The sequence below is a fragment of the Natator depressus genome, chromosome 18 (genome assembly GCF_965152275.1).
Source record: "Natator depressus isolate rNatDep1 chromosome 18, rNatDep2.hap1, whole genome shotgun sequence".
Lineage (NCBI taxonomy): Eukaryota > Metazoa > Chordata > Testudines > Cheloniidae > Natator > Natator depressus.
In genome coordinates this window covers 1,274,164-1,295,192 of record NC_134251.1, presented here as the reverse complement: position 1 = coordinate 1,295,192, position 21,029 = coordinate 1,274,164, and the positions used below count along the sequence as shown (strand labels likewise).

At 58.6% G+C, this 21,029-nt stretch overlaps 1 protein-coding gene across 10 annotated transcripts in view; it reads left to right on the top strand.

Moving 5' to 3' along the window:
• RAP1GAP (RAP1 GTPase activating protein) overlaps nt 1–21,029 on the top strand; it is a 186,946-nt gene that overhangs the window by 15,600 nt on the left and 150,317 nt on the right. For 2 of the 10 annotated variants that reach the window (XM_074933969.1, XM_074933960.1), the window contains exon 1: nt 19,755–19,846. The exons of 3 other annotated variants lie outside the window; for them this stretch is intronic. In XM_074933969.1, coding sequence (XP_074790070.1) covers nt 19,803–19,846 — 44 coding nt within the window. In that variant the 5' untranslated portion in view covers nt 19,755–19,802. Of the gene's footprint in view, nt 1–19,735; nt 19,847–21,029 lie in introns of those variants that run through there. 5 more of the 10 variants (XM_074933963.1, XM_074933962.1, XM_074933959.1 and 2 more) reach the window with 5 other exon arrangements.

Genomic DNA, 21,029 nt, shown 5'->3' with positions numbered 1-21,029 from the left:
ACTTCAGTGCCCCAAGCGGTAGCTCAGATGTCTCCCTTTTAGCGCTCTCAATTTTCCTATAGGCTTCAGCACAAAGCGTATGGATCATCAGGGTAGTCAGGTACTGGTCCCCAGCCCGCCTTCTGCAGTAATCCGCGAGTACCTTGAAGAGACTGGAGTTGGTCCCTATCAGCACAGACACATCAGAGGTCCCTTTAGGGTCAGGGCATATTAAGGCAGCTGTGTCTACCTCTTCTCTTACCCCAGCAACCTCCTCTGGGAATTCCAGGTGCACTATGACATACCCTTGGTAGGGGTGTTCATCCATGCTGAGGCCACACAGGCCAAGGCCAGTCAGTGGCTGTATAGGCAGGTGCCTAAGCATCTGTTGGTAGAATGACTGAAATATAATAGTCACTTGAGATCCAGTGTCAAGCACTGCTTTACACTCCACCCCTTCAATCCTCACTGTGACCTCTGCTCGAGGCCCTATCAGTCCTGCGGGGATCCCAGCTGGACAGTCTTTTCTGGGGGAATCTTCAAATCCTGCAGACCTGGGGGGTCCCCGTCCCCAGACCCTCTGGCAGCTACCGGATCTCTCCCAACTGATCCTTAGCTTTCCATACACTAAGGAGGGGTTTTCTTCATTACGGCACTTGGCAGCACTGTGTCCATCCTGACCACAACGGTAGCAGAAGAATTGACCTTTCCCCCTTTGCCTGGGTGGGATGGTGGCTCTAAGTGCTGTCTTCTCAATTGCCACCGTTTGAGGCTTCTTATTCCTGGAAGTCTTAACTCGGTCAACAGTACTTTGCAGCTCAGCTATCCGTTCCGTCAGGACCTGCATTTGTTGGGCAAGTTCCTCTCTGGTGCTCACCATCAGTACACTGGCCGCTTGCAGTGGTGTTGTGCTGGCTGGATCCGATGTTTGGGCTTCCCAAAACTCACGGGCAGCCTGCCTTTCCTCCTCCTCTCTGACCTCTTTCATCAGCTGGGAGTAACTTGGGGGATGTTCCCGTCGTTCTCTAAGCTGGAGATGAAGTAGAATCGGGTTCTGATACTGAGTTCCTCTTACAATTTGAGCCAGTCTGGTCTGATCCATCTGCTCAGCAGTCACTGCTCCCCTCATGACAGCTCTCTGAAGCAGTCTCTCCAGTCTCTGTATGTAGGCTGAAGCCTTCTCGCCCTTTTGCTGTCGGGAGTTAAGGAACTTACAGTAGCTGTCTTCAGGGTCCTCTACGCTCCCAAAGTTGTGTTCAAGGGCCTCTAGGCAGTCCTTCACACTGACCCCAGGGTCAATGAGCTTCAGGGTGCGAATCACATCTAATGCTGGGCCGCCAAGGCTCTCTATGAGGCATCTTCGCTTTTCTGCATCTGGTACGGCCCACTCTTGCAGCATTTCAGTGGTATGCTGTAACCAGGGTTCAAACTCCTCCTCCCCAGCAAATAACCTTAACTTACGACAAGAGTTTGACGCAGCATGGGACAGCACAAGCTTTTCCAATGTTTGCCCCAGAGCTTTTGTCCAAACATCAGCCGAGGCTGCAGCCTCTGAGCTAGAAGCTGCTGAGCCAGGGCCCAACAAACCTGACATATTAGCCATTATACAAACAGTAATTTCCTCAAAATATAAGCACAAACAAACAAAATATAGATTGTTTCCCAATGTAGTGGATCACTCAACAGGTGCTTGCAAGGGGTACTGACCCAGGGATCCCAGATGAGCCCCCCAAAATGTAACCCTTCTGCCCATCTGAGTTGGCAGCAACAAGGGCCGGGTTCAGTATCTAGGGGTTCCATTCCAATAACACAATGCAAAACCGGCTCGAGCCCCCACCCTGTGACCTGGGACCAATATATACCATCTCCACTGGGCGCCTCCAAGAGGCAATACTTCCCCTCTCGCAAGCACGGAGTCTGAGTGTAGCAAAAAAGCCTTTTAATAACAGAGAGAAACAATGTGGCATTATGTTGGGGAAACACCACGAACAGGATTCATAACACAACCCATGAGCAAAAACCCACCCCAAGCAAATTGGGGCATGTCCTTTCCCTTTGGTTCTTGAGTCCAGCAACCGCAAATCACCCAAAGTCCGAGTTTTACCTCCCAACCTGGGTGGGAATGGGGGGGGGAGGGGAAGAGGTAAGGGGCACCTTACATGATCTGAAGCTGACTGCCCCACAGCTCCATAGGGCTCTGCTCCACTCCACCAGCCAGTCCACAAACTGCTCTGCGTCCCACAAGCAGCTCCCACCATCCCATGAACGGCTCCACCAGCCAGTCCACAAGCCGCTCCAGCCGTCCCACAAACTGCTCCACCATATATCTTCAGGCTCCCCCACTACTTAACTCAAGACTCAGTGATTTCAGCTTGTAGTAGGGGAGCCTCAGGGCTGGTGCACCGTTAGCCCAAAGTGAATTCAGCTCAGCAGCCTGTAACTAGACTCCTAATGGAATCAAAATTAGCTCTGATATTCCACAGTGGAGAGAGGAGGAAGTGTAATTAGCATGTAAGGCTTCACCAGGGGACCCATGCCACCAAGTATAAATACCTGTCCCCAACCTCTCTCAATTCACAGAGTTTTGGAACCCATGTCCCTTGCCTAGCGAGTGCTACTTAGTTGATGGTGAGTCCCTCCATCATAACAAAAGGCCCAGTACAGTTCCAAGCACAGTTCCCATAATCAGGGTAATAACAATTTATTCTTCCTGCCCCAATAACAGAGACACTGGGGATCCCACAGCAGCCAAAGTGACCATTTGGGCAGCCATGGCCTCATTCTAGGCGGGGTGGATGTGCCTATGCAAATGAGATCAGCCCCTGAAGTTCTTTTCCACAACTTGCCACACCTCACCACCAGATGTCAGGGTGGAGCTCATCCTGACTCTGCTTACATATAAAAAAGCCCTCGGGAAAGGAATCCTCATGGAGTCTTTGCAAGCAGTTTACTGCAACTGAAGGGTGTGAAAGTGGTTTAATCAAGGAAGTTTCAGTTCCTAACAGCCAGAAATGTTCTGTTGTGAATGGATCCACTGACTCTCCTGTTGAAAGATCCAGTGTGGATAGCTTTGAGAAGGTCTCAAATGAAGTAAAAGCTGTTAAGAAAGTTAAACAGTCCTATAACCAAGTGGCTGTGTTTGACCAGCTTGTTGGGGAGAAGACCCAATCCCAGTTTGACCCCCTGGGGTTTTGGGGGTGGCCAAAGGGCACGGGCCGCATAAACCTTCCCACATGCGGCCTGCAAGTGCTATCGACCACCCCCGACCTAAGGGAGGGCGTGAAACTGGAAGGGCCTGGTGTAACTCCTACCAAGGAATGGGAGAGATGCTGGGGCATCCATGGGAACGTTGGTGGCTTCGAACTTCCCCAGGTCACTGGCTAAAGTGACCCCGGTCAGTTCGATCTCGAAGGGGGGAGAGATGTGACGAAGTGGGACTGTTCTTAATGTTTCCTCTAAATAGTTTGGGGGTGCCTCAGTTTCCCCTAGGCAGTTCTTAAGTATCTAGGTGGTGGGGTAAGGGTGTATGATCACTGCAAAGCCCTAGAGGGCAGGTGTGTGCAGGGGTCTGGACACAGAGAATGGCCGACACCCTGTTTCCTGGCATCTGATGGCCTGGGCCCTTCCCCCCTGCAAGGTGAGAGCTAAAGGGTTGGAGAACAAAGGAATCAGGTGATCTCCTGGCCCGGGAAAGGGACAAAGCCCAGAGGAGGAGGGGCTGGAGGGAGTTTCAGTTGGGGGCTGGCTGGAGACATGGAGTGAAGGGCAGACGGGGTTCTCTGGCTCACTGCCCCCCAAAATGGACCCAGCTGAGGGGTCCTGTTCTCTGCACCTACAAGCTCTGTGTTAGACCATGTTCCTGTTGTCTAATAAACCTTCTGTTTTACGTGCTGGCTGAGAGTCACGGCTGACTGCGGAGTTGGGGGACAGGAGCCTCTGGCTTCCCCAGGAGCCCCGCCTGAGTGGACTCGCTGTGGGAAGCGCACGGAGGGGCAGAGGAGGCTGAATGCTCCGAGGTCAGACCCAGGAAGGTGGAAGCTGTGTGAGCTGTGTGTCCTAAAGACAGGCTGCTCCCAGAAAGGAGACTTCCCCAGAGTCCTGACTGGCTTCATAGGGAGCAATTCCAGAGCATCGCCCAGGGACTCCGTGACACCCACATTGCCCTGGGGTGCCATAGCAATGGCTTCATTAGCTCTCCCAGTGCCATGTAGACCCCCCTCCCCTGAGTGTCACCGCCGAGTGACCTACGGGGCTGCATGCTGAGGACAGGATTTAACTCCCGGAGTGCTGGCTCCTGGCTCAGCCCAGAGCCCCAAGCCACGATCCCAGCAGACATTCTCATGAGTGGCTTTTCACCTCCCGCCCCCGGGGCATGGCACTTGGCAGTGCCAGCATCTCCCACCAAGGGCCTCTCTCTGGGGCTGGCTGTCCTGTTAGACACAGCCCCCCGGGGACTGGTTGGGCAAAGGGCTGTGTCTTCTCTAGGCTAGTATGGCCAGCAGGGAGAAGGTGTCATATCTGCTGGGACCCCTAATTGCTTGGCTCTGGCTGTAGAGGGCACCCGTCCTCCCTTCCAGCTACCCTTCCGTCCCACAGCTGGCTTTGAAGGGTCATGACACCTGAATGTTGATCACACCATGGGGTCCCTCCTGGGCTGGCACTGATGGAATTTGAGCTGGCGGCTGTTCAGATGGGGGCAGCACCATGCCCCGGCTTGCAAACACACCCACGGTGATAGCCGTTGCGCTCCACCCCAGAGCAACTGCTGCCTCCCCAGCCAAGCTCTGTGGGATCGGAGTAGTGCCTAGAGCTGTGGGCGGGGGCTCCTTTGATCACCTTCCTCTGTAGCATGGGGCACGGGTCACTTGCTGGAGGATTCTCTGCACCTTGAAGTCTTTAAACCGTGATTTGAGGACTTCAGTAGCTCAGACGTAGGTGAGAGGTTTTTCGCAGGAGTGGGTGGGTGAGATTCTGTGGCCTGCGTTGTGCTGGAGGTCGGACTGGATGATCATGATGGTCCCTTCTGACCTTATATCTATGAATCTATGAATCACCTGCTGCTTAGCAGAGGGCATGTGGCAGGTCGTCTGGGGGCTGCCTACACAAGGCAGCAGGGTGGTGGCGTACCTGAAGCGCCCAGCTCCTGCCCTGCCCCTCACATCCGCACACAGCAGCCCCCACAAGCAGCACTTGGAGAAGTTGGTTGCAAAACTTCGGACTCTTTGGCTTGGGGCCTGGTTGGGCTCGGCCATTCCTGCCCTTCACTGTGGGACATTGTCACATCTGCGCTTTCGCCCAGCGTGTCCCGGCTGCTCCCCTCCCGTGGGAGATGAGCCCTTTGATCTGCCTGGCTGGTGAGGGGAATGACCCAGACTGGGCTGGTGGGCCCCAGTGGCTTGGACTCTGCGATCCCAAATGGGCGACTTGCCAGTGGGTGTAGCAGGCTGGCGACCCGTCCACAGGCTCTCGGTGCTTTGCTCCCCGGCCTGGGACCACTTCTCCATGCGAGCGCAGCCAGCTCCTGAGGCCGTGGAGGGCTCTAAGTGGCTGCTCACGTCTGGCCTGTCGCTCGGTGGATGTGCGGGGTGGGGCTCCACTGTGGCCGTAGGCTCGGATTCATGCTGAACCTTGTTGGGGGGCAGTGGCTTGGCGTTCGGAAGCAGTGCGTGATCTGAATTCCTTTCCAATGGCCCAGGGGAAGGGTAAAGTGCTAGCATGGGCCCAGCTCTGTCCACTCAGTGGAAAATCCCCCTCGAAAACTCCATCTCCGCCCCAAGTGTCTCTGCGCTGATCCATAGCGGCAGGCGGCTTCGCCAGTCCAGCTCTCCACTGGCACTAGGAATTAGAAGAGCCAGAGCTGGGCTGCCTGGTTCCCCTGCGGTGGAGCCAGCAGGGCCCAGCTTGTTCCAGGAGCGATTCTCCTCTGGGCACCTGTGCAAAGGGACGGCTGAGCCCAGGGGGTTCTCCATCTGCATTATGTGCGTCAGCTGGCAGTCATGCAGCAGGCCCCATTGTGCTAGGTGCTGTATGCGTGTAGAACAGAGAGTCACTGCCCAAGGGAGCTGGCGATCTAAGTCTAAGATGGGAGCAGAGGAGACATTGCTGTCAGCAGACAGGGTAGCTGGGGGAAGGCAGATGGGGTTCTGGCTGAGAGGAGATGCAGGAGAAGAGGAGATCAAGGCAAAGGTGGAGAGGAGAAGCTGGGAAGAGCCTGGTTCCAGCTGAGATCTGGGAATCCAGCTCCCCCTCGCCCCAAGCTGTCTGGTCAGGGACCCCACGGGTGGATTCCTCTCCACTCTTCAGCTTCATGGTCAGTTCCAGCCCAGTGCATGGCACATGGCTGTGTGACGATGTGACGCAGCAGGGAGGGGGGAGTGTTGACCTGGGAATGTGCCCTGGGGACGGGAGACCTGAGAGCCTGTCACCTGAGCCAGGAGGGGGAGGGGGAGGGGACACCTCTGCCCAGGAATGTGGATGGAGGCTGCAGCAGGGAACCTGCTCGGTGGGTTTAGTTTCAGTTTGGGGCTGGGTGGAGGAACACAGGGAACCCCAGGGCTGGGGTCTAAGCTCCCTGCTCCCCCAGAAGGACTTCACTGAGGGGTCCCGGGTGTACCCCCAAGCTCTGTTTTGGACTGTGTTCCTGTTGTCCAATAAACCTTCTGTTTTACTGGCTGGCTGAGAGTCTCAGTGAATCCCAGGAAGAGGGGTGCAGGGCCTGGACTCCCCCACACTCCGTGACAACTGGTGGCAGCGGTGGGATCTACTGCACCCCGTGAACGGCGCTTCCTGCAGTAAGTGACTGGGGAACAGTAAAACGAAGGGGGATTGACGGGGACCAGGCGTGCTGAAGATTCAGAGAGAGACGGTTTCAGGGGGCGGTTAACCCCTGGGAGTGTGTGACCAGAGAGAAGGACTTTTGCAGTAACAGGGTCCCCCGGGGGATTGCAGTGAGCGGTCCCAGGGGCGGAGGAGTCTGCAGCTCGACCCTGGCAAAGAGGTGGTGACCTCAAGAAGGACTGGCACACTAGGGGCTTTTCCTGGAAACCGTGGACAGCTGCCCGGCCTGCGAGTGGCCAGCCGGGAGATGTACGCTAAACGCCTTAAGAGCGACCTGGTGGAGCTGTGCAGGCAGAGGGGGCTGCGCGTCGGGAGGTCCACCAAGGACCAGCTGATTGCCCAGCTGGAGGAGAGGGATCGCTTGGATGACCCGATCCCTGTCCCTGAGGGAAGCCGCCCGGCGGACGCAGCGTGGGCCCTGAGGCCTGACCAGGCTGGGAGGGGTCAGACTGCTGCCCAGGACACCCCGAGACCCTTCCTACCTATGCCTGGGGGAGGGGTTGTGGGAAGCCCAGCGAATACCGAGGGCCCCCTGACCCCAGCAGCCAGCAGGGGATCCTCCCAGCGGAGCTCCCCATCCCTGGAGCGGATGCGGCTGGAATGGGAGAGGGAGAGGAAAATGAGGGAGCTGGAGGATCATGAAAAACAACGTCAACATGAGCAGGAGGAGAAGGAGAGGGAGCGTCAGGAGAAGGAGAGGGAGCGTCAGGAGAAGGAGAGGGAGCGTCAGCATGAGCAGGAGGAGAAGGAGAGGGAGCGTCAGGAGAAGGAGAGGGAACGTCAACATGAGCAGCAGGAGAAGGAGAAACAAAGACAGCATGAACTGGAGCTGGCCAGGCTGAGGAGCAGTGGGGCCCCGGCTGCGGTGAGTGAGGGGGGACCCAAGACTGCAAGGAGCTTTGATAAGTGCTTCCTGGCCCAGCGGAAGGAGGGGGAGGACATAGATAGCTTCCTGACGGCCTTTGAGAATGCCTGCGAGATGCACAGGGTGGACCCTGCAGACAGGCTCCAGTTCCTCACCCCCTTACTGGACCCCAAAGCCGTGGAGGTCTACAGCCGGATGACAGGGGCAGAGGCAGGGGACTATGAACTGTTCAAACAGGCCCTGCTCCGTGAGTTTGGGCTGACCCCCGAGATGTACCGGAGAAGGTTCCGGAGTCAGCGTAAAACGCCTGAGGTCACCTACCTACAACTGGTCAACAGGATGCAGGGATATGCCCGCAAGTGGACAGCGGGGGCCCAAACTAAAGAGGACCTGCTTGACCTGTTTGTACTGGAGCACCTGTATGAACAGTGCCCTTCCGACCTGAGGCTGTGGCTGGTGGACAAAAAGCTCGCGAACCCCCAGCACGCAGGGCAGCTGGCCGACGAGTTTGTGAACAGTCGGTCAGGGGGTAGCCGGGAGGAGTCCCAAAAGAACAGGCCCCCCCCGATGCAGAGAGAGAGTCACCATGGGGCCTCCCAGCGGGGAAATAGGGAGAACCCCCTCCAAAGGGGAACGCCTGGTGTCGGGCCCCTCCGACCCGTTCGAGGGGACCAACGTGACCTGAGCTGCTATCACTGTGGCCAGAGAGGCCACGTACGGGCCCAGTGCCCCGGGCTCAGGGACAAACTGAGCAGACCCAACCTACCCAGGGTTAACTGGGTAGGGACTCAGCTGGACGAGGGGCAGGCGACCCAGGAAAGGGGGGCTACCAGTTTGCCACCTGCTCAGGAGGGAAGAGTACCCCCAGCCAGCCCCGCCAGAGGGCTGGAGGCTCTGGACTCAGGGTGCTCGGTTTACAGGGTGGGTGCGGGGCTGTCCCTCTGGAGAGAGTGCCTTGTTCCCCTGGAGGTGGATGGGAGGAAGGTCAATGGATACTGGGATACGGGCGCGGAGGTGACGCTGGCCCGGCCCGAGGTGGTGGCCCCAGATCGGGTGGTGCCCAACACCTACCTGACCCTGACGGGGGTGGGCGGGACCCCATTTAAGGTGCCCGTGGCAAGGGTACACCTGAAATGGGGGACCAAGGAGGGCCCCAAGGATGTGGGGGTACACCACCATTTGCCCACTGAAGTTTTGATGGGGGGAGACCTAGAGGACTGGCCAAGCGACCCCCAGACCGCCCTGGTTGTGACCCGTAGCCAGAGCCGGCGAGGGGCACTGCGACCTGACCCTGGGGAGGGTACCACACTGGAGGCGCGAGACCCTACTCGGGTGGGGAGGGAGCGCCGAGGGGCACGGCTCAGAGAGGCTGCGGCCTCAGACCTGGCCACGGAGGGGGAACCGGGCCCCATCCCTTCCCCAGCCGCTGAGTTCCAGGCCGAGTTGAGGAAAGATCCCTCCTTGCAGAAGCTCAGGGACCTGGCCGACCTCAGTGAGGGACGGACCATGAGGAGAGGCTGCCAGGAGAGGTTCCTGTGGGAGAAGGGGTTCCTGTACTGAGAATGGGCTCCCCCAGGGGAAGGGGAGTCCTGTGGGATCAGGAGGCAGCTGGTGGTCCCCCAGAAGTACCGCCGCAAGCTCCTGTCCCTGGCCCATGACATCCCCCTCGCAGGGCACCAGGGAATCCGGCGCACCCGGCAGAGGTTGCTACAGAACTTTTACTGGCCCGGGGTCTTTACCACCGTCCGGCAGTATTGCCGATCCTGTGACCCCTGTCAGAGGGTGGGGAAGGCCCGGGACAAGGGGAAAGCGGCGTTGAGACCTTTGCCCATCATAGAGGAGCCTTTCCAGAAGGTGGCCATGGACATCGTGGGGCCTCTCAGCAAGACGACCCGGTCGGGGAAGAAATACATTCTGGTGGTGGTAGATTTCGCCACCCGCTACCCCGAGGCAGTGCCCTTAGCTTCCATTGAAGCAGACACCGTGGCAGATGCGCTCCTGACCATTTTCAGCCGAGTGGGGTTCCCCAGGGAAGTCTTGACAGACCAAGGGTCCAACTTCATGTCGGCCCTGCTCCGGTGCTTGTGGGAGAAATGTGGGGTCCGGCATGACTGGGCCTCAGCGTATCACCCCCAGTCCAATGGGCTGGTGGAGAGGTTTAACGGGACGCTAAAGATGATGCTGAAAACCTTTATGAACCAGCACCCGCAGGATTGGGACAAGTACTTACCTCACCTGCTGTTCGCGTACAGGGAGGTGCCCCAGGAGTCTACCGGATTTTCGCCTTTCGAACTGTTATATGGAAGGAGGGTGAGGGGCCCCCTGGACCTGATGAGAGACGAGTGGGAGGGGAAGGCCACTCCCGATGGAGAGTCAGTGGTGGAGTATGTCCTGACCTTCCGAGAGAGACTGGCTGAACTCATGGGCCTGGCCAGGGAGAATCTGGCCAGAGCCCAGAGGAAGCAGAAGGTCTGGTATGACCGCACGGCGCAGGCCCGTGCCTACGCCACCGGGGATCAGGTGATGGTTCTCATCCCCGTGAGAAAGAACAAACTACAGGCCGCCTGGGAGGGCCCGTTCAAGGTCGTCAAGCAGCTCAATGAGGTAAACTATGTGGTGGAGCTGTCGAACCGGGCCCACCACCGCCGGGTGTACCATGTGAATATGATGAAGCCATATTATGCCAGGGGGAATGTGGTGTTAGCTGTGTGTGGTCAGTGGGAGGAGCAGGGAGATGACCCTTTAGTAGATCTATTCCCTGGGACCAGAGCTGGTTCCCCCCTGGAAACAATCCCCCTCTCGGATCAGCTCACCCCAGCCCAGCAAGCTGAGGTCAGGGGGGTGCTGCATCCGTACCGACAGCTGTTTTCCAACCAGCCTGGACGCACTAATCTGACTGTCCACCGGGTGCAGACAGGGTCGCACCCGCCGATAAGATGCTCCCCCTTCCGAGTCACAGGGAAAACTGCTCAGGACCTGGAAAGAGAGGTCCGGGACATGCTGGCTTTGGGGGTGATCCAGCCATCGGCCAGCCCTTGGGCCTCGCCGGTGGTGCTGGTCCCCAAAAAGGATGGGTCAGTCCGGTTCTGTGTGGACTATCGGAAGCTCAATGCCATCACTGTATCGGATGCCTACCCCATGCCCAGGCCGGACGAGCTCCTAGACAAGCTGGGAGGAGCTCGGTACCTTACCACCATGGACCTTACAAAGGGCTACTGGCAAGTGCCGCTGGATGCAGATGCCCGGCTGAAATCGGCCTTTATCACCCCTCTGGGGCTCTATGAGTTTCTGACCCTGCCTTTCGGCCTCAAGGGAGCGCCGGCCACCTTCCAGCGCCTGGTGGACCAGCTCCTGAGGGGGATGGAGAGTTTTGCCGTGGCGTATATTGACGACATCTGTGTCTTTAGCCAGACCTGGGAGGACCACGTGTCCCAGGTTAGACAAGTGCTGGACCGACTCCAGGGGGCTGGGCTGACTGTCAAAGCGGAGAAGTGCAAGGTGGGGATGGCTGAAGTATCTTACCTGGGCCATCGGGTGGGGAGCGGCCGCCTAAAGCCGGAACCGGCCAAGGTGGAGGTGATCAGAGACTGGCCTGCTCCCCACACCAAAAAGCAGGTCCAAGCCTTTATTGGGATGGCAGGATACTACCGAAGATTTGTGCCCCACTTTAGCGCCATAGCCACCCCCATCATTGAGCTATGCAAGAAGGGGAAGCCAGACAAGGTGGTCTGGACCGAGCAGTGCCAGGAGGCTTTCCGGGCGCTGAAGGAGGCTCTGGTCAGTGGCCCAGTTCTAGCAAACCCAGACTTTGACAAGCCCTTTGTGGTGTTCACTGACGCCTCCGACACGGGACTGGGGGCGGTGTTAATGCAGGAGGATGAAAAGGGGGAGAGACACCCCATCGTGTACCTGAGCAAGAAGTTGCTACCCCGGGAGCAACACTACGCGGCCATCGAGAAGGAGTGCCTGGCCATGGTGTGGGCCCTCAAGAAACTAGAGCCCTATCTCTTCGGGCGACACTTCACCGTCTACACCGACCACTCTCCCCTGACCTGGCTGCACCAGATGAAAGGAGCCAACGCCAAGCTCCTGAGGTGGAGCCTGCTCCTGCAGGATTACGACATGGACGTGGTCCACGTGAAGGGAAGTGCCAACCTGATAGCGGATGCGCTGTCCCGGAGAGGGGGCCCCGAACTTCCCCAGGTCACTGGTCACAGTGACCCCGCTCAGTTCAGTCTCGAAGGGGGGAGAGATGTGACGATGTGACGCAGCAGGGAGGGGGGAGTGTTGACCTGGGAATGTGCCCTGGGGACGGGAGACCTGAGAGCCTGTCACCTGAGCCAGGAGGGGGAGGGGGAGGGGACACCTCTGCCCAGGAATGTGGAGGGAGGCTGCAGCAGGGAACCTGCTCGGTGGGTTTAGTTTCAGTTTGGGGCTGGGTGGAGGAACACAGGGAACCCCAGGGCTGGGGTCTAAGCTCCCTGCTCCCCCAGAAGGACTTCACTGAGGGGTCCCGGGTGTACCCCCAAGCTCTGTTTTGGACTGTGTTCCTGTTGTCCAATAAACCTTCTGTTTTACTGGCTGGCTGAGAGTCTCAGTGAATCCCAGGAAGAGGGGTGCAGGGCCTGGACTCCCCCACACTCCGTGACAGGCTGGCTGTTCATGGAGACCCTGGCCCCCGGGCACCTGCCCCTCCATGCAGGACGCGCCTGCTGCGCCTTGTACTACGAATAGCAGGTGGCCGAGGGGAAGCGGGGCTTGGAAATACTGGCTCTGCAAGCAAACATGGGGCGCTGGGCACCAGCCCGTGCTGCAGCAACCCCCCGCTCCCTGTGCCCCAGGCGATGCTGTCCAGGGTGCTGGCAAAGCCCTCGCTGCTCCTGAGGGTGCCCTCGGCCGCCTGTCCCACACCTGCAGCCCTGGCTGGGCTGCTCCCCTGGGATGGGGAGGCAGCTGGGAGAAGGGGCTGGTCTGCTGACACCCCATTGTCCTTGCGGCCGCGGTGAGGCCTGGCCCCGCAACGATGCTGAGATGGGAAGGGGGCCCGGCCGTGGCGCCTGCCCGCGCTTGCTTTGTGCATTGGGGTGTCTGTGCCCGTGTAGGGGCGGTGCGAGGGCCATGTGCCCAGGCCTGCGGCTGGGTGGCGCTGAGCGCCCGCTGCTCCGCACCCGCAGCGTCGCGTGCCCCAGCTGCACCTGGCGGGGCTGCGAGAGCCACCGCTCAACCTGCTGCCACCGCGGGGGACCTCCTGGCCTGGCCGCAGGGAGCGGGACACCCTCCGCCTGAGGGCCTGCGGGGTGGGGCACGCCCGGGTTTGTCTGGGTGTGCTCCTTTGCGTATATGCCTGCGAGTGAGCTGGTGCCTGGCCGATTTGGCTGGTGCACATGTGAGTGTGGAGTGTTCTCTGTGTGTGTGTGTGCGTGCGTGTGTGTGTGCGTGCGTTTGTGCGGCGTGCGCGTCTGGGTGTGCCGCCAGGCCAGAGAGATGCCCCCTCTGGGTTCACACCCCTTCCGGCTGCGCCTCCCTTCCTGGCGCCCCGGGTTATGCAGCCAGTCCCAGGGTTGTTTATTCTGGGCCATTACAGCCTCTCCTGCGCCACTCGCTTGCTGCATTTGCTGCTCAGAGGAGCCCGATCCTTGCGGCTGCTTTTCCAAGGGGCTGAGCTGTGCGGAAGGGGCCGTGGGATCAAGCGCTGGCGCACGGGGGTTGGAAGGGAGGCTGGCTCTGCTTTCAAAGGCTTTGGGGGGAGCAGTTGGGGGGGTCGGAATGCACTTGCTCCCCCCTCCCCTGCCACCCTGCCCCTGTGAAACACACAGACCATCCCTACAGCCCCACAGCTGAGAAGCAGCCTCCGAAAGTAAGGTCCTGGGGTAGGGGTAGGGGTGGGGTTTTAAAAGCCTTTATTTATATCCAGTTGTTGCACAGCTGTCCACTCCCGTGTGACCAGTCCCCTTCCCCCTTCTCACTGCAGTGTCAGCATTAAAATCCACCTCCTTCAGCAGAAAGGCCTAAGTGCAGGGGGCTGGCCTGGGTGCCTGGGAGGTTCCTTCCCGACCTGCTGCACTCTGCTTCTGGTGGTCCCTGGGGCTGCCTCTCCCTGCCCTTACTGGGCCCAGGCTGGTATGCTCCTGCTTTTTGGGGAGGCAGGTGAGCAGAACAGGCACCTGGCCCCCTTCATGCTGGAGTTGGGGCCCCAGGAGCACCAGGCCTGAATGGAGGCTCTGCTGGTGGCCCCGTCTCCCAGAGGCAGCAATTGGGCACAGTGAGAGCAAGGGGCCAGCATGGTCCCACCTCTGGCCTGGGGGTGAGATGTCTCCGGCACTGCCCCTGCCGTGGGAGCAGTGGCAGGGTCTGGCAGGGGAAGGGGAAAGCAGCCCCAGGTGTGAGCCTGCCCCCTGGAGCGTTAGCCGTCGGCACTGCCCCCCATCGCTGGGCTGCACCTCCCCGCTGCGTATTCCGCCCAGGCCGGAGAGCCGTGGCCCCAGGGTTAGGAATCTTGGCTCGTTAATGATCCCTGGCTTCGAGCAGTGCCCCCTGGAGGTGAGGGGGGAGTCCCCGTGCACCAGCAGCAGGCAGGTTGGCACGGCAGGGCGCTGGGTGTGGAGAGGGGAAGAGATGGGGCTGGCACAGGGGCACTTACTCCATGTGTGTAATGCATAAGGGGGGCTCTTGCCGGGCAGATAAAGTCTGAGCTGTCAGGGGCCAGACTCAGTGGGGGTCAGGGGGCCATGCTTGAGCCCATGGCAGCAGGGCAGGGACCGGCTGAGCATGGCTCTCTTGGAGTTCAGCCCGGCGCTATTCCTGTGTGTCTGGGGGTGAGGGGGTGCTGCATGAGTCTCATGAGTGTTAGTGGTGATTCCTCCAGGACGGAAGGAGCTTCTGCCTTCCCAGCCACTGAGGTGCAGCCACTTCTGGGGTGCTGTTTAATAGCCCATAGCAACACCATGATGTAGGGCACTGAGCGCCCGCGACACCTCAGCTCACTGCTGCTGCCGGGGTTGATTTGGCGAGGTGGACGGGAACATTCCCAGCGCCGGGATTTGGGCAGGAGGCCAGGGCTGGCTCTGAGTGTGAAGGGGCCATGAGATGTCCAGTGACTGAGGATGGGCCGGGCCGGGCCGTGGTGTGATGTCTCACGCAGCAGCCCCAGTGCTCTGTGCGCGCTCGGTTTGTTGCTAGCACTGTGCCCAGGCACGGACCCGGCCCAGCCCTGCTCAGCATGAGAGTCTGGACACGGCCCCAGCTAGGCTGTGGGGGCTGCTGTGGCCCCTTCACCTGCCAGCAGGAGGACAGAGCCAGGAGGAGCTGGCAGGAGCAGGAGAGAACATGAGAACATAAGAAGAACATAAGAACGGCCAGACTGGGTCAGACCAAAGGTCCATCCAGCCCAGTATCCTGTCTACTGACAGTGGCCAGGGCCAGGGGCCCTAGAAGAAATGAACAGAACAGGTCATCATCAAGTGATCCATCCCCTGTCCCTCATTCTCTGCTTCTGGCAAACAGAGGCTAGGGACACCTTCCCTGCCCATCCTGGCTAATAGCCATTGATGGACCTATCCTCCATGAATCTATCTAGCTCCCTTTTGAACCCCGTTATAGTCTTGGCCTTCACAACATCCTCTGGCAAGGAGTTCCACAGTTGACAGTGCGTTGCATGAAAAAATACTTTCTTGTGTTTGTTTTAAAACTGCGACCTATTAATTTCATTTGGTGGCCCCTTGTTCTTGTATTATGAGAAGGAGTAAATAACACTTCCTTCTTTACGTTCTCCACCCCAGTCATGATTTTATAGACTTCTATCATATCCCCCCTTAGTCGCCTCTTTTCCAAGCTGAAAAGTCCCAACAGTCTTATCAATCTCTCCTCATACGGAAGCCGTTCCAGACCCCTAATCATTTGTGTTGCCCTTTTCTGAACCTTTTCCAATTCCAATATATCTTTTTTGAGATGGGGCTACCACATCTGCCCGCAGTATTCAAGGTGTGGGCGTAACACGGATTTATACAGAGGCAACATGATATTTTCTGTCTTATTATCTATCCCTTTTTTAATGATTCCCAGCATTCTGTTCACTTTTTTGGCTGCCGCTGCACATTGAGTGGATGTTTTCAGAGAACTAGCCCCAATGACTCCAAGATCGCTTTCTTGAGTGGTAACAGTTAATTTAGACCCCATCACAGCTTCTCGTCCACTGTCACCCCTAGGTCCTTTTCCGCAGAACTGCTGCCGAGCCATTCGGTCCCTAGTCTGTAGCTGTGCATTGGGTTCTTCCGTCCTAAGTGCAGGACCCTGCACTTATCCTTATTGAATCTCATCAGATTTCTTTTGGCCCAATCCTCCAATTTGTCTAGGTCCCTCTGTATCCTATCCCTACCCTCCAGCGTATCTACCACTCCTCCCAGTTTAGTGTCATCCGCAAACTTGCTGAGGGTGCAATCCACACCATCCTCCAGATCATTAATGAAGATATTGAAAACTGTGTTCAGTTTTGGGCCCCACACTACAAGAAGGATGTGGAGAAATTGGATAGAGTCCAGCGAAGGGCATCAAAAATGATTAGGGGTCTGGAACACATGACTTATGAGGAGAGGCTGAGGGACCTGGGATTGTTTAGTCTATGGAAGAGAAGAATGAGGGGGGATTTGACAGCTGCTTTTAACTACCTGAAAGGTGGATCCAAAGAGGATGGATCTAGGCTATTCTCAGTGATAGCAGATGACAGAACAAGGAGTAATGGTCTCAAGTTGCAGTGGGGGAGGTTTAGGTTGGATATTAGGAAAAACTTTTTCACTAGGAGGGTGGTGAAGCACTGGAATGCGTTACCTAGGGAGCTGGTGGAATCTCCTTCCTTTGAAGTTTTTAAGGTCAGGCTTGACAAAGCCCTAGCTGGGATGATTTAGTTGGGGATTGGTCCTGCTCTGGGCAGGGGGTTGGACTAGATGACCTCCAGAGGTCCCTTCCAACTCTGATATTCTATGATTCTGTGATTGTGTATGTATAATTAGGATTATGTTTTCCGATGTGCATTACTTTGCATTTATCAACGTTGAATTTCATCTGCCATTTTGTTGCCCAGTCACCCAGTTTTGAGGGATCCTTTGTACCTCTTCGAGTCTGCCTGGGACTTAACTATCTTGAGTAGTTTTGTATCATCTGCAAATTTTGCCACCTCACTGTTTACCCCTTTTTCCGGATCGTTTATGAATATGTTGAATAGGACTGGGCCCAATACAGACTCCTGGAGGAGACCGCTATTTACCTCTCTCCATTGTGAAAACTGACCATTTATTCCTACCCTTTGTTTCCTGTTTTTCAATCAGTTACCGATCCATGAGAGGACCTTCCCTCTTATCCCATGACTGCTTATTTTGCTTAAGAGCCTTTGGTGAGGGACCTTGTCAAAGGCTTTCTGAAAATCTAAATACACTATATCCACTGGATCTCCTTTGTCCGTGTGCTTGTTGACCCCCTCAAAGAATTCTAGCAGACTGGCGAGGCATGATTTCCCTTTACAAAAACCATGTTGACTATTTCCCAACAAATTATGTTCGTCTATTTGTCTGACAATTTTGTTCTTTACGATAGTTTCAATCAGTTTGCCCGGTACTGTAGTGAGGCTTACTGGCCTGTAGTTGCCAGGGTCACCTCTGGAGCCCTTTTTAAAAATTGATGTCACATTAGCTCTCCTCCAGTGTGGGTAAAGGAGTTTTGCCGGGGGTAAAGTGTGTTTGTGGGGGGGTTGTGCGGGATGCACAGTGTGTGTGGGATTGTTCTGGGGTGTAGAGTGTGTGTAGGTGGGTTGTGAAGGAGGGTACAGTGGGGGTTTGCGTAGGGTGTATAGGGTTGTGCAGGGGTATTGTGTGTGTGTGTGTGTATAGAATGGTGCAGTGTGTGTAGGATTGTGCAAAGTGCATACAGTGTGTGTCTAGGATGGTGCAGAAGGTGTAGTGTGTGTGTGTGTAGGGTTGTGCAGAGGGTGTATTCAGTGTGTATACAATTGTGCAGGGGATATTTTGTGGGGGATGTAAGGTTGCACAGGGGATATAGTGTGTGTGTGTGGGTATAGTGTTTGTGTGTTGCACTGGAGGGTATCGTGTAGGGGGCTGTGCAAGGGGTATCGTGTGGGTTGTGAAGGAGCGTACAGTGGAGGGCAGGGTGTATAGTGTGTGTGTATAGGATGATGCAGAGGATACAGAGTGTGTGTTTGTGTGTGTGTAGGGTTGAGCAGGGGGTATAGTGTGAGTGTGTAGGGTTGTGCAGAGTGCATACGGTGTGTGTGTGTGTCTTGGATGATGCAGAAGGTGTGTGTGTGTGTGTGTGTAGGATGGTGCACAGGGTATAGTGTGTGGAGCAGGCTTGAGCAGCTGTGTGTGCAGAAAGTAGTATGTGTGTGTCTTTGCAGGGGGGTACAGTGTGCATGCGAGGGGGTACAGTGTGCGTGCGAGGGGGTACAGTGTGCGTGCGGGGGGGTACAGTGTGTGTGCGAGGGGGTACAGTGTGCGTGCGAGGGGGTACAGTGTGTGTCTCTGTGTAAGACTGCAGTTGGTACAGTGTGTGTGCATAGCATGCAGGGGATATACTGTGTGTGTGTGTGTGTAGGATGGAGCAAAGGGTATAGTGTGTGTATGTGTGTGTGTAGAGTTGTGCAGGGGGTATAGTGTGTGTGCATGTGTGTAGGAATATAGTGTGTGTTTGTATAGGGTGCTGCAAAGGTATACAGTGGGGGGGGTGTGCAGGGCTGTATAGTGGGGGGCTGGGCGGGCGGGGGGGGTTGGTGCTTGGCCGCCCTATAACCCGATACTCTGCCCCGACCCCAACTGATTTCCCTGCCGGCCCCCGCGGCCGGGAATTCCTCCCACTCCCCCCGGCCCAGCCTGGCAGGCGCCCCAGGAGCAGAGCTGGGCTGAGTGGGCGCTGCCCTGGGGCACAGAACAAGGGCTGTCAGTGTCCCTTCCCTCCCCCCACTGCTGAGCAACCTGCTCCCCGCCTCCCCTGCGCTGCAGGGGGAACAATCCACAAGCTTGTCGGGCTCATGCTGCCTGGGGGTTGTGGCCAAAGGGGGCCAAACACGCCCAGCCCCCCACCTGCTGTGTGCAGCCCCCCCCATTCTGTGCAGCCCCCCCAAACACGCCCATCCCCCACCTGTTCTGTGCAGCCCCCCAAACATGCCCAGCCCCCCATTCTGTGCATCCCCCCCAACACGCCCAGCCCCCTCCTGTTCTGTGCAGCCCCCCAAACACGCCCAGCCCCCCATTCTATGCATCCCCCCCAACACGCCCAGCCCCCACCTGTTCTGTGCAGCCCCCCAAACACGTCCAGCCCCCCTCCTGTTCTGTGCAGCCTCCCCAACATCCTCAGCCCCCCATTCGTGCAGCCCCCCCAAATACTCCCAGCCCCCCTATTTTTCTGTGCACCCCCCCAAATAGGCCCAGGCTCTCCCACCATTTTGTGTAGCCCCCCCAAAGTACCCATCCCCTCCACCTCCCCCTGTTTTGTACAGCTCCCTCTCTCCAGTTTGGTACTGTGAGGCCCAGTATGTAGGTTTGTGATGCTGCTGTGAGCTTCCCCGTGGCAGTGCCGGGTTGGGGACCAGCTGTGGCCTAGAGGAGAGCGCCCCTGCTTGTGGCTCCTCGTGCTGATGGTGTTAACCCTCCAGCAGCGGGTGTGGGTGAGGCCGAGGCCCCATCCGTGATGGTGTGATTGGGGGCTGGGGTCTCTGTGCCCATGAGAGAGAGGGCTGGTGCCAGTCGGGCTCCCATGGGTGAACGGCTGGCACCAGCCCCACTCAGCTAATGGGCTCCCTGGTGCCCAGTGGAGATGCAGAGTTAATGGCTCCCTGGGCAGCCCCTATCAGCTGCTCCCGGTGGTTCTCTGCTTCGGGTGCCCGGCGGGGTTGCCGGGTGACGCTTGCCTGTTGGCAGAGCCAGGGCCTGCCCCGTCTGTGCTGGCTGGAGCCGGGCAGAGCTGGGGCGGGACGGACGCTGGAGTGGGCGGGGAGGCAGCGAGGCGAGGCCGGTGGTGTAACTGGCTCTAGACTCTGCAGCTGCAGCAGCCGGCGATCGGGACAGGCTGTCACCAGCGTCCCCGGCTCCGACAGCTGGACCTGCCCGTGCCTGCCGGCATGAGCTCCAGGAAGCGGAGCTTCACCTTCGGAGCCTACGGAGGGTAGGTGCCCCACGCAGGGCCACTCGCCTGGGATCGCCGCCCCCTGGGGAGCACCCGGCATCTGTGGGCAGAGAAGGGTCCCTGAGCACCGCAATGGAGCTGGGCAGAATGGACGGGGGCTGGGCAAAGTTGCTCATGCAGCTCTGCCGGTGCCCCTCACTCCCGACCCGCAGCCCCCCGCTGCCCCGGACCTGGGCTCCCCCCAACACATCTCTGCCGGTGCCCCTCACTCCCGACTCGCAGCCCCCCGCTGCCCCAGACCTGGGCTCCCCCCAACACATCTCTGCCGGTGCCCCTCACTCCCGACTCGCAGCCCCCTGCTACCCCGGACCTGGGCTCCCCCCAACACATCTCTGCCAGTGCCCCTCACTCCCGACTCGCAGCCCCCCGCTGCCCCAGACCTGGGCTCCCCCCAACACATCTCTGCCGGTGCCCCTCACTCCCGACTCGCAGCCCCCTGCTACCCCGGACCTGGGCTCCCCCCAACACATCTCTGCCAGTGCCCCTCACTCCCGACCCGCAGCCCCCCGCTGCCCCAGACCTGGGCTCCCCCCACCACATCTCTGCCGGTGCCCCTCACTCCCGAACCACAGCCCCCCGCTGCCCCAGACCTGGGCTCCCCCCACCACATCTCTGCCGGTGCCCCTCACTCCCGAACCACAGCCCCCCGCTGCCCCGGACCTGGGCTCCCCCCAACACATCTCTGCCGGTGCCCCTCACTCCCGACTCGCAGCCCCCCGCTGCCCCGGACCTGGGCTCCCCCCAACACATCTCTGCCGGTGCCCCTCACTCCCGAACCACAGCCCCCCGCTGCCCCGGATCTGGGCTCCCCCCAACACATCTCTGCCGGTGCCCCTCACTCCCGACTCGCAGCCCCCCGCTGCCCCAGACCTGGGCTCCCCCCAACACATCTCTGCCGGTGCCCCTCACTCCCGACTCGCAGCCCCCCGCTGCCCCGGACCTGGGCTCCCCCCAACACATCTCTGCCGGTGCCCCTCACTCCCGAACCACAGCCCCCCGCTGCCCCGGATCTGGGCTCCCCCCAACACATCTCTGCCGGTGCCCCTCACTCCCGACTCGCAGCCCCCCGCTGCCCCAGACCTGGGCTCCCCCCAACACATCTCTGCCGGTGCCCCTCACTCCCGACCCGCAGCCCCCCGCTGCCCCAGACCTGGGCTCCCCC